A 19,857-nucleotide genomic window follows, 5' to 3' on the forward strand; every position below is an offset into this window, starting at 1 on the left:
AAAAGTTTAATCAGAGTTTATCAAATTAAAAATTAATAATTAAAAATTGCCACCACAAGGGAGACAATGGAGAGCACAGCTGTAAAGGGCTGTGTTCCAACATTTGCATTTGAGAAATGCAGAGATAAACACTCGAAAAACGCATTGCAATAAATAAATAAAGTACATGCATTTTTTTTAGATTGTGCTTAATGATCTGGAGCTGGGAAAAATGATTTGGCAACAGTCTTTAATACAGATAATCCGACAAGCCCGACCAATGTCCAGACAATTTAGGATCTATGAGGAAACAAATCAAAATTGCCAATGTGAGACCCCAACCAGAAGCAGTAGTCTCATACTGCAATGAATATATGTGGCTGAAACCATGCCCCCATGCATTTATCAATAGCCAACACTGCGATCTCCCTCCTACAGACTGGCCTACTGGTGTGAGATATCATTGCGACCATACAGGGAAAAAAACAAGCGCCGATCTGCTAGATTGGCGCTTGTTTACTGAGCCTATTACATGGCACGATAATAGTGCAGCAAGGGCTTAACGGACATCGTTAACAATGTCTGTGCAGCCCTTACTTAGGGGGAAAATTCAACAGGTTAGACGTATTTAGCCTTCTGATTGCCCCTATTCATCCTCAACGCCCCCGGCACAATAGTGGGCTATCAGCAGGTTGAATTTGTGAAAAGGTACGTATAAACTTTTTTTTTTCACCACAATCGTCAGCCGCGCATCATTATTGCACATAGTGATGCACGCCCGGCAGCTGATGATTTTTAGGTTGGAATAAGTGACAATGATCAGTCGATGATTGTTTCATCAGCACGCTGTGTAATTTGGCCCTAAGGTATATCGGTACCTTTAAAGGGGTTATCCAGCGCTACAAAAACATGGCCACTTTTCCCCCTACTGTTGTCTCCAGTTCAGGTGCGGTTTGCAATTAGGCTTCATTTATTTCAATGGAACAGAGTTTCAAAACCCCACCCAAACTGGAGACAACAGTAGGGGGAAAGTGGCCATGTTTTTGTAGCGCTGGATAACCCCTTTAAAAGGAAAATCCACATCTTGCTCACATCTAGGTCTGCTAAGAAGCGTCCATCACGTAACCAGCAGGACGCAATGTATACAGCGATGGTAGGAAAAAAAAGTCTCTGCTTTCTCTTAGGCCAGTTGGCTTCCCTCTCCTGTAGCTGTACAATTTCAGTAAAAAAGTATGTTTAGAATGAAGTACTCTATATTATAAAAATATAAAACTAGGAATTCTTTAAAGCAAAAAAATAGCATATAAAAATTGGCATCACCACACTTGCAACTATGGCGTACTATAAGACTATCACACTATTTACCAGCAAAGAAAACTAAAGGCGGCAAGAAGTACTCTTTTCCTCATCAAGTGTCACTTTTTTTTTTTTTTTTTTTTGCAGAATCAATATTCCAGGCGATTTTAAGAAACTTTGTAATTGGGTTTATTAGGCAAATATGCCATTATCTGCATTCAAAAAGACTTTACCCAGGTCCCCCCCCCCTTCCTCTCTCTCATTCACTGCTCATTATCAGGAAATCTTGGCTCTTTTACATCAGTCGAGCCCTGGGTAATCTATGGAGAGGGGAGGGGGGAGGAGGGAGGTTCTCTGCTCTCTGCTGGCGACTAAAGGATTACACCGTGGGAGCTGTGTGAAAGCTGGTACTCAGAGGTCAGAGCTGACTTCAGAGAAGATAGCCCTGTGATGTAGCTGTAAATTAACTCTTTGTTGTCCTGTTTTGGTGCCTCATCTCCCTCAATCCCTCCCCTCTCCATAAGAGAACCATGAAGACAGGGGGGAGAGCTTTTTCATGATAAAAATGCATTTTTCAGCTAATAAACCCAATTACAAAGTTTCTTAAAATCATCTGGACTATTGATTTCTGCAAAAAAATATTTATATAACAGTGACACTTTAAAAATAATTCTTTACTGAGGATTTGTCAGAGATGAAAGGACGGGGCACACCGGCTATAATTGTTGGTGCTGTACATGCAGCCATGCTGATCTGTACTTTCTATCCTTCCCATCACTTGTCCAGGCTTGTACATTAATGAGGCTGTCTATATAGCATTCTCCCAAGACAATAAACCCTATGGAGAGGGTTTACAGGTAAATTACACATAGATCATGACTAGCCAAAAATTCTGAAACTGACTCTTCATAACACATGGAAGCTGTTTAAAATAAATATTTTCACAGTTCCTTTGTTTTATGTATAGAATATATTACGTTTTTTTTTTAATATTATGGTATAGTCCCTCGTGGCACATTTTGACTTTCATTGAAGTTAATTGGGAAAGTCTGCACAATGGGTCACAATGGGTCTGCACCTTAGGATTTTGCTACATCTGAATTAGGGCCGCCTGCTCGTCAAATGTCGTGTGACCATGTATAATGGATTTTTTTATTCTTCTGTTTTTCAGTTATAAACAGTTCTTTATGGAACTTGCTTTGGAAATATTAAATTATGTTTACAGGGGGAGCATATGCTGCAGATTTACAGCAGGAAAGTAGATGGGATCATTAGGCCCCTCGTCCATGTGCTACAGAATAATTTAAGACCCCCACAGGGACTGACCAGCACTACAGATCTTACATAATCACTCCATATGGCGTATACGCTGAGCTTTTATTTTTCTATTTTCCGCATTGACTTGGGTAAGGAATTTTAAGGTAATTTTCAAAACTGATGACTTTATTAGATATTTGTTAGGTCAAGGAGACACTCTGTACCTTTCATATATCTGAGACTTTAGAACCTAGAAAAATGTGGCAATTTTTTTTTTTTTTTTTTTTTTTTATTAAAAAAAACAACACCACACCCTCAGCATGCTGCCTTATGGAAAAACTGCCACTGGGCCTCAAAAAACCCCAGAGGGGAGAGAAAAACGTCACAAAAAATGAAAACAGGCCAATCTCAACCCCTTCCCCGCTTGAGGGCGTAACTGTAAATCCCGGGTGCTATCTGCAGCCCGGGTCCGCGGCAATTAGCGGGCACGGTCCGATCACCGACCCCGCTAATTAGCCTTTTAAATGCAGCTTTTCCCCTTCCCTGGTGTCTAGTGGGGGGGGGGGGGGGGGGGGGAGCAATCCTCGCAACTATTAAACGACTGGGGTCTGCGCCATAATGGCGCAAAATTGTAATAAAAAGCAATCAAAAAGTCGCACATGCGCAATCAAGGTACCGATAGAAAGTAAACATGGAGCAATAAATGACACCTCACCCCATAGACCAAAGGATAAAAGCGCTATAAGCACAGTTAGAGAGCAATTTTAAGGGACATTTATTTTTTAAAAAAGGTTTCAATTTTTTAAAAGCCATTAAGTTAAAGTTACACAAGTTACATATCGTTGTAATTGTAACAATTTGAGGAACATGCAAAACAAGTTAGTTTTACCCAAGAGCAAACGGCATAAAACATCCCCCTCCCCACCCCAAATTAAAAAAAAAAAAAAAAGTGGGGTTTTCCTTCTTTTCAATTTCATCACACGTTTAATTTTTTTCTGGTTCTGCAGCATACTTTATGCAAAAATTCAGCCTGGCATTGCAAAGGACAATTAGTGGCACAAAAAATAAGGGCTCATGTGGGTCTGTAGGTGAAAAAATGCAAGTGCTATGGCCTTTTAAACACGTGGACAAAAAAAAAAAAAACGAAAGTTAGCCCGGTCCTGAAGTGGTTAAACTTCCATTTACATTGACTTCCAGCTAACATCTGGCCGTTGGCGTTTTTGCAAAAAAAAGCCATGGCATTTTCATTGGCGTTTTTCAGAGATTTTAAGGCAGTGTGAAGCAAACCTTAATATACAGTATAAGTCAAAGCAGTTTTCCTGAGCTTCTGAAGTGCAGCAAGCTGTAAGACCTCCTTAGGGCCCTATTCCACGGGCCAAGGAGGGCCCGATCAACGTTGTAAACGAGCGCCGATCTGCTAGATCAGCGCTCGTTTACTGGGCCTATTCCACGGCCCGATGATCGTTGAGCGATGGCTTGCAGCCCTTGCACCATACATTACCTGTCCGGGCTTCTCCTCCGCTCCACTCTTCCTCCCTGGGTCCAGCACGCTCTAGCTTCAGAATGGCCTGTCAGCTGACAGGCCACTTAGCCAATCATAGGCCGCGGCGGTCCCGGCCTGTGACTGGCTGAGCGCTCTGACAGCTGGCAGGCCATTCTGAAGCTAGAGCGCGCGGGACCCAGGGAGGAAGACGGAGTCCAGGAGAAGCCTGGACAGGTAATGTATAAACGATCAGCCGATGACACGATCATCAGCTGATCGTTTTCTCTATTCCACCGAGCGATAATCGGCCGATTCAGCCGATTATCGCTCCTGTGGAATAGGGCCCTTACTCTCCCTCTGATACCTGACCCTGCTTGGGACTCCAGTTGGTAATCCCGCCAGGGAGGGGGGTGGGGTACATTCCAGCTTGCAGCAGATCAGGATCTTGGGAAAGGGTCTGACACTTTGTACCACAGAATAAAAGCTCTCTACATCCTGGAAGCACAGACAGATACCTAACAGCATTTAACAGTGCCAGCAGTTTGAAACATTAACTATAGCTGACAGATTCCCTTTAAAACCCTCAGTGCAGTCTTTGCTGGAGAAATACTATGGATCTACACCAGATAACAACTTTTCAGTTTTCAATATTTATTTCATCCTCGCCTTCTAGAAACCCGATTATTCTAAGGCCTTAATCACACATTCTATAAATTTGATCAGAATTGCGAATCTGCAGTTAGACAAATTTAGGGCCCTTATTTTAAAGTGTCACTGTCGTGAATTTTTTTTTGGCAGAAATCAATAGTCCAGGCGATTTTAAGAAACTTTGTAATTGGGTTTATTATCTGAAAAATGCATTTTTATCATGAAAAAGCAGTTTGAAGCTCTCCCCCCTGTCTTCATTGTTCTCCTATGGAGAGAGCTAAAGAAAAGACCAAAACAGGACAACAAAGAGTTAATCTACAAATCCCTCACGGGATATCTCCTGTGACAGTCACCAGTGACCTGTCTGAGCTCGGATTACAGCTGTCACCCAGCTCCGTGCCTGTAATCCTCTGTTATCTGCTTTCTGCTGCCGGCTAACTCCCTCCTTCCTCCTCCCCACTCCCCTCTCCCTAGAGCAGACAGGGTACGTCTCCTGCAACAAGTCACAATTTTCTGATTTTTCAGAGTGGATGAAAAAGAGGAAGGAGGGGGGGACCTGGGAAAAGGCTTTTTACATGCAGATAATGGCAGATTTGGCTAATAAACCCAATTACAAAGTTTCTTAAAATCGCCTGGACTATTGATTTCTGCCAAAAAACCTAGAAACCCCCATGACCCCTTATTTTTTGCGTCACTAATTGTACTTTGCAATTACAGGCTGAATTTTTGCATAAAGTACACTGCGAAACCAGAAAAAAATTCGAAGTGTGGTGAAATTGAAAAAAAAAAACGCATTTCTTTTATTTGGGGGAAATGTGTTTTTACGCCATTCACCCTGGGGTAAAACTGACTTGTTATGCATGTTCCTCAAGTCGTTACGATTAAAACGATATATAACATGTATAACTTATATTGTATCTGATGGCCTGTAAAAAATTCAAACCGTTGTTAACCAATATACGTTCCTTAAAATCGCTCCATTCCCAGGCTTATAGCGCTTTTATCCTTTGGTCTATGGGGCTGTGCGAGGTGTCATTTTTTGCGCCATGATGTGATCTTTCTATCGGTACCTTGATTGCCCATATACGTCTTTTTGATCGCTTTTTATTACATTTTTTCTGGATTTGATGCGACCAAAAATGCGCAATTTTGCACTTTGGGATTTTTTTTGCGCTGACGCCGTTTACCGTACGAGATCAGGAATGTGATTAATTAATAGTTCGGGCGATTACGCACGCGGCGATAGCAAACATGTTTATTTATTTATTTATTTGTTTACTTTTATTTAAAACCTGGGAAAAGGGGGGGTGATTCAGACTTTTATTAGGGGAGGGGGCTTTTTACTATTAACACTTTTTTTTTTTTTTTTTACACATATACTAGAAGCCCCCCTAGGGGACTTCTAGTATATACACTCTGATCTCTCATTGAGATCTCTGCAGCATAGATATGCTGCAGAGATCCATGAGATCGGCACTCGTTTGCTTTCGGCTGCTGCAGCCGGAAGTAAACGAGTGCCGAGCCGAGGACGGCGCCATCTTGGACGCGTCCCCGGCCGGCATCAGTAACGGAGATCGCTCCTCCGGGACAAGGTCCCGGAGGAGCGATCTCCCCCACTAGACACCAGGGAAACGTTGCCTCCGGTAATCGGAGGCAGCTGTCAACTTTGACAGCTGCCTCCGATTAGCTAATTAGCGGGCACGGCGATCAGACCGTGCCCGCTAATAGCGGCGGTCCCGGGCTACACGCGGCACCCGGGATCGCGGCACTTCAAAGCGGGGCCGCCGCGCGGCCCCGCTTTGAAGTGCAAGTGAGGACATAGGACGTACCGGTACGTCCTATGTCCTTAAGAGGTTAACTACCACTATTACAGATGCACCATGACTTTTTGTGGATTGCGGACATAATATGTGGCCCTGAAAAACTAATGAATGTTTGAGTGAGGTCTTATATTTTTTCATCTACAGAATCATATAAAGGCTTGTTTATTTGCAGCACTAGTTGTATGTGGCCATTACTCTTATGTTACTAGAAAATGTACAGCAAAACTGGGGGGAAAAGTCTGGGGTGAAATAAAAAATAAAACAGGGGGCGAATTTTGTTCTTACACGATGCAAGTTACAGTAGAACTGACATTACCTGTATTGCGTAGTTCAGAGCGACAACCAAGTAATATAGCTTTTTTTTTTTTTTTTTTTATTACTTTTGAAAATTTACCATGCAGGATTAACATGATATTTTAATAGACTAAACAATTCTGCATGCAGAGGCACTAAATAGGTTAACTTTTGTTTGAAAAATGGGAACACTGAGGTGATTTAAACTTTTTTTTTTAAGTGAGGGTTTTTTTTAAAAAAAACTTTACATTTTAACACTAGGTCCCCCTCTAGGGATCTTTCATAAGCGATTGTTACGTTGCTAATACTGTTATATGCAATGCTACAGCACCACATAGATCAGTGAAATGGGTGCTCTGCTGATGGCAGCGACAGGACATAAGTATGGACCTCTGGCTTGTGATTTCACCCATCAGCACCTTGCAATCACACTGGGGGGTGCCTGTCTGACACCTAATAGGTGTGGCACACTGGAGCCGGTAGGCACCAATACACATGGATGGCCTACCTCATAATTTGTCACTGCAGGGCGCTGGATGAATATTCATGAGAGAAAGGTGGACTGGTGGGGTGGATCAATGCACTGAAGATGGTAATGAAGTCCTCTTAAATAGCCCAATATGGGGCCCATCTATGGCAGTAAGTGAACGCTGATCAGCAAGATCTGTACTTGTTTAAATGTATTACTACTGGCCAAACATTCCGTTTACACAGGGAGATGTACAGTCGATAATAAATTTTACCGCCTGTACAAAAGATGCGATGAGCGGGCACTTTCCAGCCCTCGGCTGATCGCTGGTAGATTGGCTGAGGAAGTGTTTTGAGCAGCACTCCTGGCCTATAATCGGTCTATGTAAAATGCCCTATAGACTTGAGTTCTATCAAAAAATGGTTAAACCTATCTCCACAGATAACATATAGGTGTTAGCGCTTTGGTGGGCTCTTACCCCTTAGTGACAAAGCAATTTTCTTAGCAGTTTCATCAGCTTCCAAAAGCCAAACCCTTTTTTAATTTTTAGTTAACCCCTTCAAGACATAGCCCTTTGATGCCCATTGATTTTTCCACCTACAGAGCTAGTTGGGGTGTCATTTTTTGCGCCATGAACTCTAGTTTTTATTAATATCATATTGTTGTAAAATAAAAATTGCTAGTTTTTTTTTCTGATATATAATTTAATAAAATCAGCAATCCTGGTGTTTTTTTTTAAATTTGTTTACGCCATTCACCATGCAGGAACAAGAATGTTATATTTTATTGGATCAGACAATACGCATGCTATGATATATAATATATTATTTATTTCATATTTATTCTTTTTTAATTTAACCCCTTAGCGACCCATGACGTATCTAATACGTCATGGTGCCGCTCGGGGTGTTCAGAGCGGGGTCCCGCCGGGACCGCGCTCTGAACGACGCTGATCCCGGCTGACACGTGCAGCCGGGCAGTGCCTCTATTAGCCGGCGCGGGTCCCGTTGCCGCGCCAGCTAATTAAGCCTCTAAGTGCAGCTGTCAAACCTGACAGCTGCACTTAGAGGCACTGCGCCGCACGTCCCTGGTGTCTAGTGGGACGGATCTCCCTCCCGCGATGCGATCGCGGGGGGGAGACCCGTTCTTCTGCCAGTGCCGGGCCTCAGCGTCGGAATGACGCTGATCCCGGCTCGGCAATAGATTGCTATGGCCTGCAGCAGGCCATAGTAATCTATGACCGATCTAATCGATCTTTGCTGTGTATATACACAGCATTGATCTCTATGAGAGATCAGTGCTGTCTATATACAAGTCCCCCAGGGGGGCTTCTAGTTACAGTAAAAAAAAAAAAAAAAGGTAAAAAAGTGTTTTTATTAATAAAAAATCCCCTCCCCTAATAAAAGTCCAAATCACCCCCCTTTTCCCATTTTATAAATATAAATTAATAAATAAACATATTTAGTATCGCCGCGCGCGTAATCGCCCGAACTATTAACCACATTCCTGATCTCGCACGGTAAACGGCGTCAGCGCAAAAAAATTCCAAAGTGCAAAATTGCGCATTTTTGGTCGCATCAAATCCAGAAAAAATGTAATAAAAAACGATCAAAAACTGACACCTGACACAGCCCCATAGACCAAAGGATAAAAGCGCTGTAAGCCTGGGAATGGAGCGATTTTAAGGAACGTATATTTGTTAACAATGGTTTGAATTTTTTACAGGCCATCCGATACAATATAAGTTATACATGTTATATATCATAGTTATCGTAACGACTTGAGGAACATGCATAACAAGTCAGTTTTACCATAGGACAGACGGCGTAAATGCAAAACTCCCCGGAATCAAAACAAATTCGTTTTTTTTTTTCAATTTAACAGCGCAAATGATTTTTTTCCGGTTTCGCAGCATATGTTATGGAAAAATAATGCCTGTCATTGCAAAGTACAATTGGTTTCGCAAAAAATAAGCGCTCATATACATCTCTAGGTGAAAAAATGCAAGCGCTATGGACTTTTAAACTTAAAATGGAATAAGCAAAAGCGCAAAAACGAAAATAGGCTCTGACCTTAAGGGGTTAAACTTTAATTGGGAGGGGGGGGGGTTCATAAGAGGTTTCATACTTTTAAAAACTTTTTTTTATTACATTTTTTTTCCCCACTGTAAAACATGCGATCATTAGATTGCATGTACTGATCTATGCCATCTATAGGCGATCTGTACATAGAGCCTGCCGGAGAGCAGACTATGCACAGATCGCCGAAGTGACAGGACAGAGGTAAGAGGCTTATCCCCGCCCGTCGGAACATGCTATCGGGACCCCTGCATCATTTGTTCCATCACCGAGCAATCGCTATAGATCACGGCGTTCAAGGGGTTAATGAGACGCAGCTGCCTCTCATTACCTCCGGACCCGGTGTGCAGGACCGCTTTCACTGCAACGGTACTGTACACATCAGAAGCCCCTCAGTCAGAAACGTATAATATATATATATATATTCTTACTGCACGGGGTATGTGCAGTAGGAACGTATATATACGTATTACTGACGGGAAGGGGTTAATATAGCCATACGAGGGCTTGTTTTTTTTGTGTGACAAAATTTTAATTTTTCAAGAGAAACTGACAACACGGATATGCATGAATGATGACAGCAGGACATCTTCAGCTATGTTACAATTCTATGCAGCCTAAGGCTACGTTCACATCAGCGTTTGACCATCCGGCACGATTCAGTCTAACTTTTCCGTTTTGGAGTAAGCAAACCGGAAACTGTCGGATCCGTTAAAATCCCCATAGACTCCCATGATATTTTAGTGTGCTCCGTTTGCCCTAATTGTGCTCCGTTTGCATGCAATCCGTTCAAGATCTGTTTTTTTGAACGGAAGAAAAAAATTGTGTTTGCAGTATTTTTCTTTCCGCTTAAAAAAACGGATCACGAACAGAAAGTGCACTTCCGTTTTTTTTTTACATTGTAGTCAATGAGGACGGATCTAAAACGGAAGGTATTTCAGTTCACATCCGTTTTTTTCATCCGTTTTTGCACTGAGCATGCGCAGAAGCAGCAAGAAACCAAAGAAGAAAAATAAACGGATAGAAAAACGGATGCTGACTGATGCAAACTGATGTACAAAAGTCAGTTTTTTTAAGCCAAAATACAAACGGACCATAAAAAAAAGAAGATGAACATTTTGCAATCAGTTTGCATCAGTCTGCTCATCAGTTTATGCTCATCCGTTTAATTAATAGACGGATCTGTAGAAACAAAGAAAACCGCTAGTGTGGCTGAGCCCTAAGATGAGCAGTCAGTCATTCATTCTCGGAGGACGCGGGTGTGGCCTTGAGACAGAAGTAGCAAGAGAATGGGGCAGGAGCAGACAGGGTCACATTTACACATTCTGCAATTACAGTCCGTGCACAGCACATGTGCTGCAGACCAGATTCCCAGACTGACGGCATCATGTATCATTATGATGTCGGGAGCTCCAAAACAGTAAATGTTCGTGCTACTGTAGACACAGCCATGCTACTATGCATGTACAGTGCTGCAGAGATTTAAACAGCTGCAGCGTTCCCGACATCACAATGACACATGATGGCAGGAGGTCCGTGAAGCCAGTCCGCAGCACATGTTCTGTGCACTGACCATATTCAAGGAGATGTAATTGCGGCCTAAAGGACTGATCCAAAACCAGAAAACACAGCTCGTGTTTCCCCAAAACAGTACCACACTTATGTGGGATACTGCAGGTCATGTCCATTCATTTCAATGGAGATGAACTGCAATAGTAGATAATACACAGACGTGTATGATGATGTCGCAATAAGACAGCAGACATGCCTTTAGGATCCTGAACAAGGCTTTCCTCAAACAAATAATTTTGCTTCTGCAAGCAGTTTTTCTAGTTTTCATTTTAGTGTAAATTACTACAGGTGTTTTTTATCTGACGTTTTATCCCCTTTAAATACTGCCTGTCGGTATTTTGTTTCTTTTTTTCCCTTTGTATCTCACATATAACAGCTGGCCCGCAACATATTTGAGCCAAAAAAAAACATGCACCATGTTTTTAGATGTGTCTTTATGGAAAAGCACCTATCCAGCCTCAGAGTCCATGGACACATACAGGATGTGCAGAGTTAAAGGGGTTATCCAGCGCTACAAAAACATGGCCACTTTCCCCCTACTGTTGTCTCCAGTTCAGGTGCGGTTTGCAATTAAGCTCCATTTACTTCAACTGGAACTGAGTTTCAAAACCCCACCCAAACTGGAGACAACAGTAGGGGGAAAGTGGCCATGTTCTTGTAGCGCTGGATAACCCCTTCAATGCCATCTTCAATCACTGACACTGATTTCTGCAGCAGATCCTGTACCTGTGAATGTGCCATTAGGGTAACTTATAGGGGTATTCCACTATAAAAAAAAAAAAAAACAAAAAAAAAGTGGACGTCTTTTACCTCGGCCACCTCCTCCCCGATCCCAGCTAAAAAGTGCCCCCCCCCCCCGCTGGAGTACCCCTTTAATAGTACGTAAAAAGTTAAATATATATGGGCCATTCCATCCAAACTGAACCTTTCGTAACACCTAGTTAAACCTAGTAAAACTGCAATTTAAACACTAAAGTTATAAATATACATTATGAGTCTTAATGTATATTTATAACTTTTGTGGTTAAATTGCATTTTTTTTTTTTATTAGCATAAAACTAGGTGTTACGAAAGTTCGGATGGAATGGCCCATATGCAATTGGATGTTATTACAACCTCTGCACCATTTTTGATATTTTTTTATGTCTTATCCCATGTCAACACAAAAATGCTGTTGCACTGAGACTCCTCCGTCTTGTTTATTACTCTTCCCTCCAAGACGATGGTCACATGTCCTCTGTCTCTGTTGTGGGCTGGGTTGTAAGGTTGAACCCTGCTGCTAACCCAGCCCACTGCAGAGACACAGGACAGTATAGGCATGTCTGCGGTGTGAGGGGTGACAGAAGATACAATACCCCAGCACTGCAGCCCCTGCGTACGTCTCCCTGGCTGAGGACTTCAAATTAGGGCTGGGCGATATGGCCAAAAAAATAAAATCCTGTTTTTAAATTTTGGACCATTCTCAATTTAAATCTTGATTTTTTTTTTCTTTTTGCTAAATAAACAGGACATTTTTCTCCCTGCAGCATCAGATACTATTTTATTAACGTTTGAGACAACTGTATTGCTTCCCAATGTAACAGTGCTCCTCCTGTGCCCCCATGTAGTAGACAAGCCCCCTCTGGCCCCATATAAGTAGTTTTCTCAAATATGTGCCCTATGTACTCTGTACCCCCATACTGTATAGTATAGGAGATCTTCTATGTGCCTCCATCTAGGTAGGGTGTAATAGTGGGGGTATAGTGGATAAGGGGTGTTGTAGTACAGGTAAAGATGAGGGGTGTGGTAGTACAGGAATAGATTAGGGGGACTGGGGCAGCTGAGGGGGACTGAGGCAGACTGGGGGTCACTGAGGGGGTATGGGGCAGCTGAGGGGGGCTAAGGCAGGCGCGGTAAAGTGACGGGTCCGGCGCGGTGAGGTGCAGGGCCGGCACAGACTGCAGCAGAAGGATAATGTCGCTGCCCGCTGTACAGCTCCAGGACCCTATCTCCTTCTGCTGCAGTCCGTGCCGCCTCCTCCTCAGACCGGGGACCTGCACGTGTGACAGAAAGAGAGCGGGACGCCGCTCAGCGCGTCTCTGCCATGTAAGGGGCGGGGACAGCTCAGCCTCGGCTCTGTGGAGAGGCTGGAGCCGCCGGTACCACATCTCTCCTGACTGCCGGCCCTGCACCTGACAGCGCAGCCCTGACACTCCCCGGACCCGACACTTTACCGCGCCGCCCGTCCCTGCACCGCTCCGCCCGCAATGATTTTTTATAAAAATCGAACTTACGATTTTCAGAAAAAAATCTAATCGATTCTAACTTTCTGGGCGAATTAATTCGATTAATCGCCTAGCCCTACTTCAAATTGCGGTGGCAGCAGCAGGGACCCTGCAAGGCAGCGACCCCGCACCTGTCCACAGCTCCCCCAGCTAAACAGATCCCAAGCTGCACCAGCAGCAGGGACCCCTCAAGGCAGTGACCCCAACACGTCCATAGCTCCCCCAGCTGCCAATGGCCGCCATTACACTGCACCCCTGATGTCTTCCTGCACAGCATGGCCCCAAATACAAGTACACTTGCAGCCACTGACAACGCTGGTAACGCAGGAGCTATGGCGGGAACCACTCTGGGCAACAGGAGCCCACTCCTGACTCACTTCATGGAGCCACTGCAAGAACAGAAGCTCACTCCTGACTTCTTCCCACAGTAGCTCTATATAGTCTGTCAGGAGTGAGCTCCTGTTCCTGCAGTGGCTCCATGTAGTGTGTCAGGAGTGAGCTCCTGACACAGGAGCCACTGGGCAACAGGAGGCCAAGTGGTTCCTGCAGTAGCTCTATGTAGTCTGTTGGGAGTGACCTCCTGTTCACAAGCTGCCACCCCCAGGAGCGTTACAATGGAAGCTCCCATTAGTGGCCACAGGTATAAGTGTATTTGGGGTGCCACGCATTCCCCCTCTGTCACCCCCCTCCCTCTGTTCTATCGGACGGCCCTCCTGTGTGTCCTATAATAGATATTGATAGTGGTTGAGTGCCTATAAAGCACCAATCACTGCCAATCTTTGTTTTAGTGGGCTTGCTCCATGGATGACAGGATGGATAAGGGGGAGGGAGAAATAGGAGGTGTGGTGCATGCTGGGAGTTGGAGTCTCCTGGCCAGCGCCATATTGAAAAGCATGACAGAATTTTAAAGACTTTGATATGGAGAACAGAAGCATGCAGAAATGTAGGAATGGTGTCAAAACACTCAGGGGGACACAGTGAATACAACAGGGCTGCTTTTGTAATTCTTTTTTTTTTTAACCTGTATTGGGTGGAATACCCCTTTAACACGTAACATGCTTTTGGCAGAGATTTCTATGAGTGCAAGTCACTTCCATACATAAAAGAGGATGTAATTTCTGCCACGCGTGAATATTTCAACTTAACAGTAGGATTTACAAAAAAAAAACCTCCAAAAACTTTTGTAATGCAACGGGTGTTTTTTTTTATCAATCTGAAAAATTGTGTTCCTATTGTAAAAAGTGCAGTCAGTGCTTAACAATTGGATAATGACAATCCCCCTGACTGTATAGGGAGCAGAATAAACGCACGCACAACCCCCTTAAACCGCTGAGCTGTCACACTACACTTCTGCATGCATGGATTAATAACCCTTGAATGTAAAAGTGGGCGATCGGTGAAACATTCACATGCTGAACAGCTGTTATGTCTACCAGTGCCAATAGTATTGTATATATACATTGTCCATCCAGTTTTATAACTGCTTATACTATCTAGTGATACAACTGAATACAGAGGCAACAAGGAGTAAGAGAAACAGAACTGCTTCACTGTTCTCAGCCATGAACTGGTCAGGTTCTTTCTGCTTATGATCTGTGGAAATCTACATGCTACTCAATGGCGTTCTCCAATTCAAGTGAAATGGGGCAGCACTGCATTACCTTGCTCTTCTGCAATAAACAGTACAGCAATGCAGGTACGTTGACATCGTCACCATAAATGTTATGTAATATAATGTTTAACTTTCGTTTGTTCTCCCTTTAATAAACAAAAAAAAGCAGAGACAGAAAGGATACAAACCAATATGAACTAATACAAAAACAGAAGAAAAAAAAACACAATGGGATCAGTTCATTTCAATTTCTCTGATGCCAGAACAGATAGGCAAGATAAGGGTCCATTTACACAGATTATCTGCCAAAGATTTGAAGCCAAAGCCAGGAATGGATTTGAAAAGAGGGGAATCACAGGCTTTCCTTATGACCTGACCTCAGTTTATAGTCTGTTTCTGGTTTTGGCTTCAAATCTTTGGCAGATAATCTGTCAGATAATCTTTCTGTGTAAATGGACCTTCAGAGGAGAAATGCAGGTGTCCACTCATCCAAACCATATTACACCTTCATATAACCTTTTAGATGTGCAACAGGGCACCTACAGACCTCTCCCTGGTCTTACTATACATCTGTATGCCTCTAAGTTCCCATGTTTTTCTACCAAATTTTTCATGAAAAAATTGAGCAAGCTCCATGGGAAGCGTTATTATGGAGGACTTCTCCCTTAGAGAAACTGCTTCTAGAGAAGAAACCTCAGACAATACTTCACAGAGCACAATATGGCGGCTGACAAGCTGCTCAAAGGTCTACAACGGGGGTGTCAACTGGACAAAGTCGCTGGACAATCTTGCTGTTTATTGAAGTATGTGTGCACCTGGCGCTGTGCGCTACGATAAATTATATCATAAATTGCTATGACATTACAAGTATAGGATGGGATGTTACAGGGCAAGTACAGGAGAGGAAAGCTGCACGTACCATCATCCTATGGGGATAGCCTGACTGCAGCATAGGATGCTGGCTCCCCTATGGCAGGAAGCATCCAGCATCATGGGCATTACCTATGGCAGTGACGTGGCTATAGAGAGGTGTCAGCTCACCAATAGCACCATTCATGTGAAGCACAGCAGACCAAGACAGACCGACTCCTGATAAATTGACTGTAACAGGCAAGAATGTCTCTGGCTTCAATAGATTAAAACTTACATTAAAAACAATAGATCGATGCGTCCAAACAACAATGCATTTCGGAGCGCAGCTCCTTAATCATAGCTAATGCCATGATTGGTGTTTGGCCACATCAATGTATTGTTTTTAATGGTTCTGTTCCGCTCCTCCAGCCACCCGCTCTGCCCCACTGTCCGTATTTTGAAAAGATCCAATGATGTGCCGCTCCCACTGGAAATGACCGCTCAGCGTAGAGTCCATGCTGGCCAGCCACTTCCTATGGAAAACACAGACAGCAGCGCAGGCAACGTGGAAACCGGCAGTGACAGGGGAGCAGGTAAGTATACATTACTGATACATCCCCAACAGCATGGCTAACTTTGAATTTCTACTGGACAATCCCTTCAAACGCAGAACAAATGTATATTTGCATAGGATCTTCATGACAGTTTTCCTGTGGCCATTGGTCTTGAATACTATAAGGACGGTTTCAATTCCCAACCTGGAGAGCACCATAATAAGTGCATGTCTCAGGGGAGGTTAAAACTATGCGTATAGGCTGCATCATTTCTGCAAAGAGCATACAAAAGGGTGAGATTTCCAGAAATCCTATCCATACACTTCAGAAAAGAAAAAAAAAAAAAATTGCAGAAAACCTGTGCAGAAACTGATCCAAAGTGTGCCATGTAAAGCCATGTACAAGATGACCACCAGTAAGGCCAGGGCTACGGATGGTGATTCGTATACCATCTGTATTTTCCCTTACAGACCCACTGACTTCTATAGGCTCCTCAGCACTGCAAATAAGGACCATATAAGTGCAGGTCTGGATTAAAAAAAAAAGAAATGAAAAAAGAAAAATGGAGGAGTGCATGGGCATATAGACATTAATGGGTCCACACAGTGTTTGCAATTGTAGACAGAACACCCAGCTGTGTGCATGAGGCCTAACGCTGGATATGCAGCTACATTTACTGGTCTTTATTGAATGGTTGATGAATGATCCTTTTAGCAGAGTGATTACAGAACTCCGTCACCTGAAAACAAGGTCGCCATGTTTAATATTTTTGGCTGATTCATTAAAGAATATTCTTTACATAACCAGAAAGATTATTGGTTCTTAGCCTGGTGTTGGAGATCATGTATGACAAGCTGGAACAACTACCATAACTTGTATGGACAGACATGTGTATGGCTCAGTTTGTGAAATGATCGCTCACCTGTAGAGATGAGCGAACCTACAGAAGGACCGAGGCGACGCGCTTCCCTCCTATCTGCATTCTGCTAATCAGGCTGCGGCCTCTGAAGACTGCTCCGTGCCGCTCCTCACCAGGTGCTGGGAAAAGATGGATCCAGTCCTAAAAACCCAGTTTGGATCCATCTTTTACCAGCACCCGGGTAGGAGCAGCAGGAAGCAGAGCAGACTTCTGAGCAGAACACAGATAGGAGGGAAATGCTTCACTTTGTTCCTACAGTAGATTCGCCCACCTCTATTCACCTGCTATGTAATGTAAACCCTGTTCACACTATCAGGTTCCATTTCATCAAATTCCAGTTCTCATAGCACCTGTGAAGCTGCACACAAAGAGAACCAGATCTAATCTATAATAATCCCATTGGGTACCTTACATATCTGCTGAAGGAAAGAGTCAACACAAATGGGAAATAAAAAAAAAAAAGTGCAAACCAATTCCTACTGGGCCCGTCCCCATCTCTATGGTTTGTAAGCTCACATACACTAAACAGAAAGCCCTGATGGTCGGCCTGGTCCCTGTGAGCCAGGCACATGCCGCAGCCCTTCCCAACACCTTTAATGATCCAGACTGAAGAATTTTTTACGGATTGGGGTGAACAGAGGCGCCATGAGAGGGAAAACATCAACATTTTACCCCGGCGGCGGGGAGGTTTACCTTCAAAGCTGCGAAAACCCTTGCACCTACACCCAAAGGTGCAGGGAGCGCGGCCTGCCGGCATCATACATCAGCGGGAGGTGTATGAGCCCCTTACTCAGAATAAAGTCACAGAAAGCAACACAACTCAAGACATTGGTACCGATGTGGCATCAGCCCATCGTGGACATAGAAGATTGTCAGCAGAAAAGAGACCTCCGGGTCCATCCTGTCTGCCCCCTTAGTGATGACTCATTACCTTAGGCCCCGTTCCCACTGAGGAAAGGTAGCGGAATTCCGCGACGGAATTGTCCGCCGCGGAATGCCGTTAGCCTCCCGCTCATAATGGGAGTCTATGGGAGGCGCGCGCTCCTGCCCTGTCCGCGCTGAAGAATGAACATGTTCATTCTTCAGCGTGGACAGAGCAGGAGCGCGCGCCTCCCATAGACTCCCATTATGAACGAGAGGCTAACGGCATTCCGAGGCGGACAATTCCGTCGCGGAATTCCGCTACCTTTCCTCAGTGGGAACGGGGCCTTAGGGTAGATATAGGTTCATCCCAGGCATGATTAAAGTGACTGTACCACCAGGCCCAGGCTGAAGCACTGGAGGCGGGCCGACCTACCCCCAGTGGGAAGAAACTCCAGCCCCTCCATGACGTGACTCCATTAGAGTCAATGGAACCCTATCATAGAGGGGTTAGAGTTTCCTCCCACTAAGGGTGGGTCAGCCCGCCTCCAGTGCTTCTGCCTGGGCCTGGTGGTACAGTCACTTTAAAGTCAGAAACCATAGACTTACCAACCACATCTGCTGGAAGTTTGTTCCGAGCATCTACTACTCTTTCAGTAAATATATTATAATGTAGTAGATGTAGTAGGGACATGTCATGGCCACTAATGAGATTATGTATGAGCAATGTCTGCCCCCAGGTGAGGCTGTGTGCTGCCCCTACACCAGGCCCTAGCCTCAGCCACAGGTAGGTGGGCAGCAGCAGGGGTGCCGGCGCTAGGACCATGGACAGCCCCGCCGCCCGACCTTCACACACACGTGCCCTCCTCCCTCCTGCCCGGGGCTCCCACCTCGGACACCTCTTCTTCCTCCTCCTCCTCCTCTTCGTCGTCGTCGTCCTGGCTGCTGCTGCCGCCGCTGTCGCTGCTCTTGTCCGTGTCGCTGCTGCTGGCCGTGCGGCTGCTCCTGCTGCGTTTCTGCCTGCGGCTTCTCCCCGGGGGCCCGGCCCGTGTGGGTGAGGCCGCCCCGGCTCCTTGCTGTCTCCGCTGCTGGCGCTGTTGCTTCTTCTTCAGCAGCAGGTCGCACATCCTGACCAGGCCCCGGGCCGACTTGCTGAGCTCCGCTGGCGGCTCGCTGGCCGCTCCTCCGTGGCCTCCGCCAGTGGGCCGGCTCGGGCTCTTCTCTTCGTCGTCGTCCTGGTGGTTTCCGTTCGCCTGCTGCGGTTCTTGGGTTGGCGGTAACGGCGGCTCCATCATCATCATGTCTCCCTGGCCTCCTCCTCCTCTCAGACACTGCGCTGCCTCTCCAGCCAGGATCTCGCGAGAGCTATGACGTCACCGAGTTCTCACGGACCGGACCTGCAAAGAGGGAGGGGGTGAGGGTGACTAAGCGGGCGCCCGCTGCTTATAGTGACAACGCTTTATTACTCGCTCCAGACGGAGGCGGCGCCTTTCTACGTACACCTCTCAGTCTGTAGATAGATACTGTATATATTTACACGGATACAGCTTGTCTTTCCTTAGTTGGACACGGGCCGCACGGTCCCCGCGTATTCTGCCCGCGGGTGCCCGTCTCTGCGAGTCCCCTGGAGTGTCCTCTGCCTCTTACGTTCACGTGACGGGGCCTGTGCGCGCGCAGTGCTGCGGTGGGCGGGGCCAGGGGTCAGGTGAGGAGAAGCCGGGCGCGGGCGCCACCTAGAGGCGAGAAGCCGCTCCCCAGGCTCTCTCCTCTCCTCACCGCGTACTCTCCTTATGTAACACCTCAGCATCCTAGCGGCCATACTCCCCGACTCCCCCCTTATAAAACATGATGCAATGAAGTGAAGCATTACATAGCTCCACATGACGTCAACGGGAC

At 45.1% G+C, this 19,857-nt stretch overlaps 1 protein-coding gene across 5 annotated transcripts in view; it reads right to left on the reverse strand.

Annotated features, from left to right (window-relative positions):
• Positions 1-19,612, reverse strand: part of ANKRD17 (ankyrin repeat domain 17) — a 96,793-nt gene extending 77,181 nt beyond the window's left edge. For 2 of the 5 annotated variants that reach the window (XM_069978301.1, XM_069978299.1), the window contains exon 1: positions 18,852-19,612. In XM_069978301.1, the coding sequence (XP_069834402.1) occupies positions 18,852-19,262 (411 nt within the window). In that variant the 5' untranslated portion in view covers positions 19,263-19,612. The remainder of the gene's footprint in view (positions 1-18,851) is intronic. The other 3 variants (XM_069978304.1, XM_069978303.1, XM_069978298.1) reach the window with 2 other exon arrangements.
• Between the last annotated feature and the right edge of the window lie 245 nt (positions 19,613-19,857).

Source organism: Dendropsophus ebraccatus, chromosome 7, assembly GCF_027789765.1.
Source record: "Dendropsophus ebraccatus isolate aDenEbr1 chromosome 7, aDenEbr1.pat, whole genome shotgun sequence".
NCBI classification, from domain to species: domain Eukaryota; kingdom Metazoa; phylum Chordata; class Amphibia; order Anura; family Hylidae; genus Dendropsophus; species Dendropsophus ebraccatus.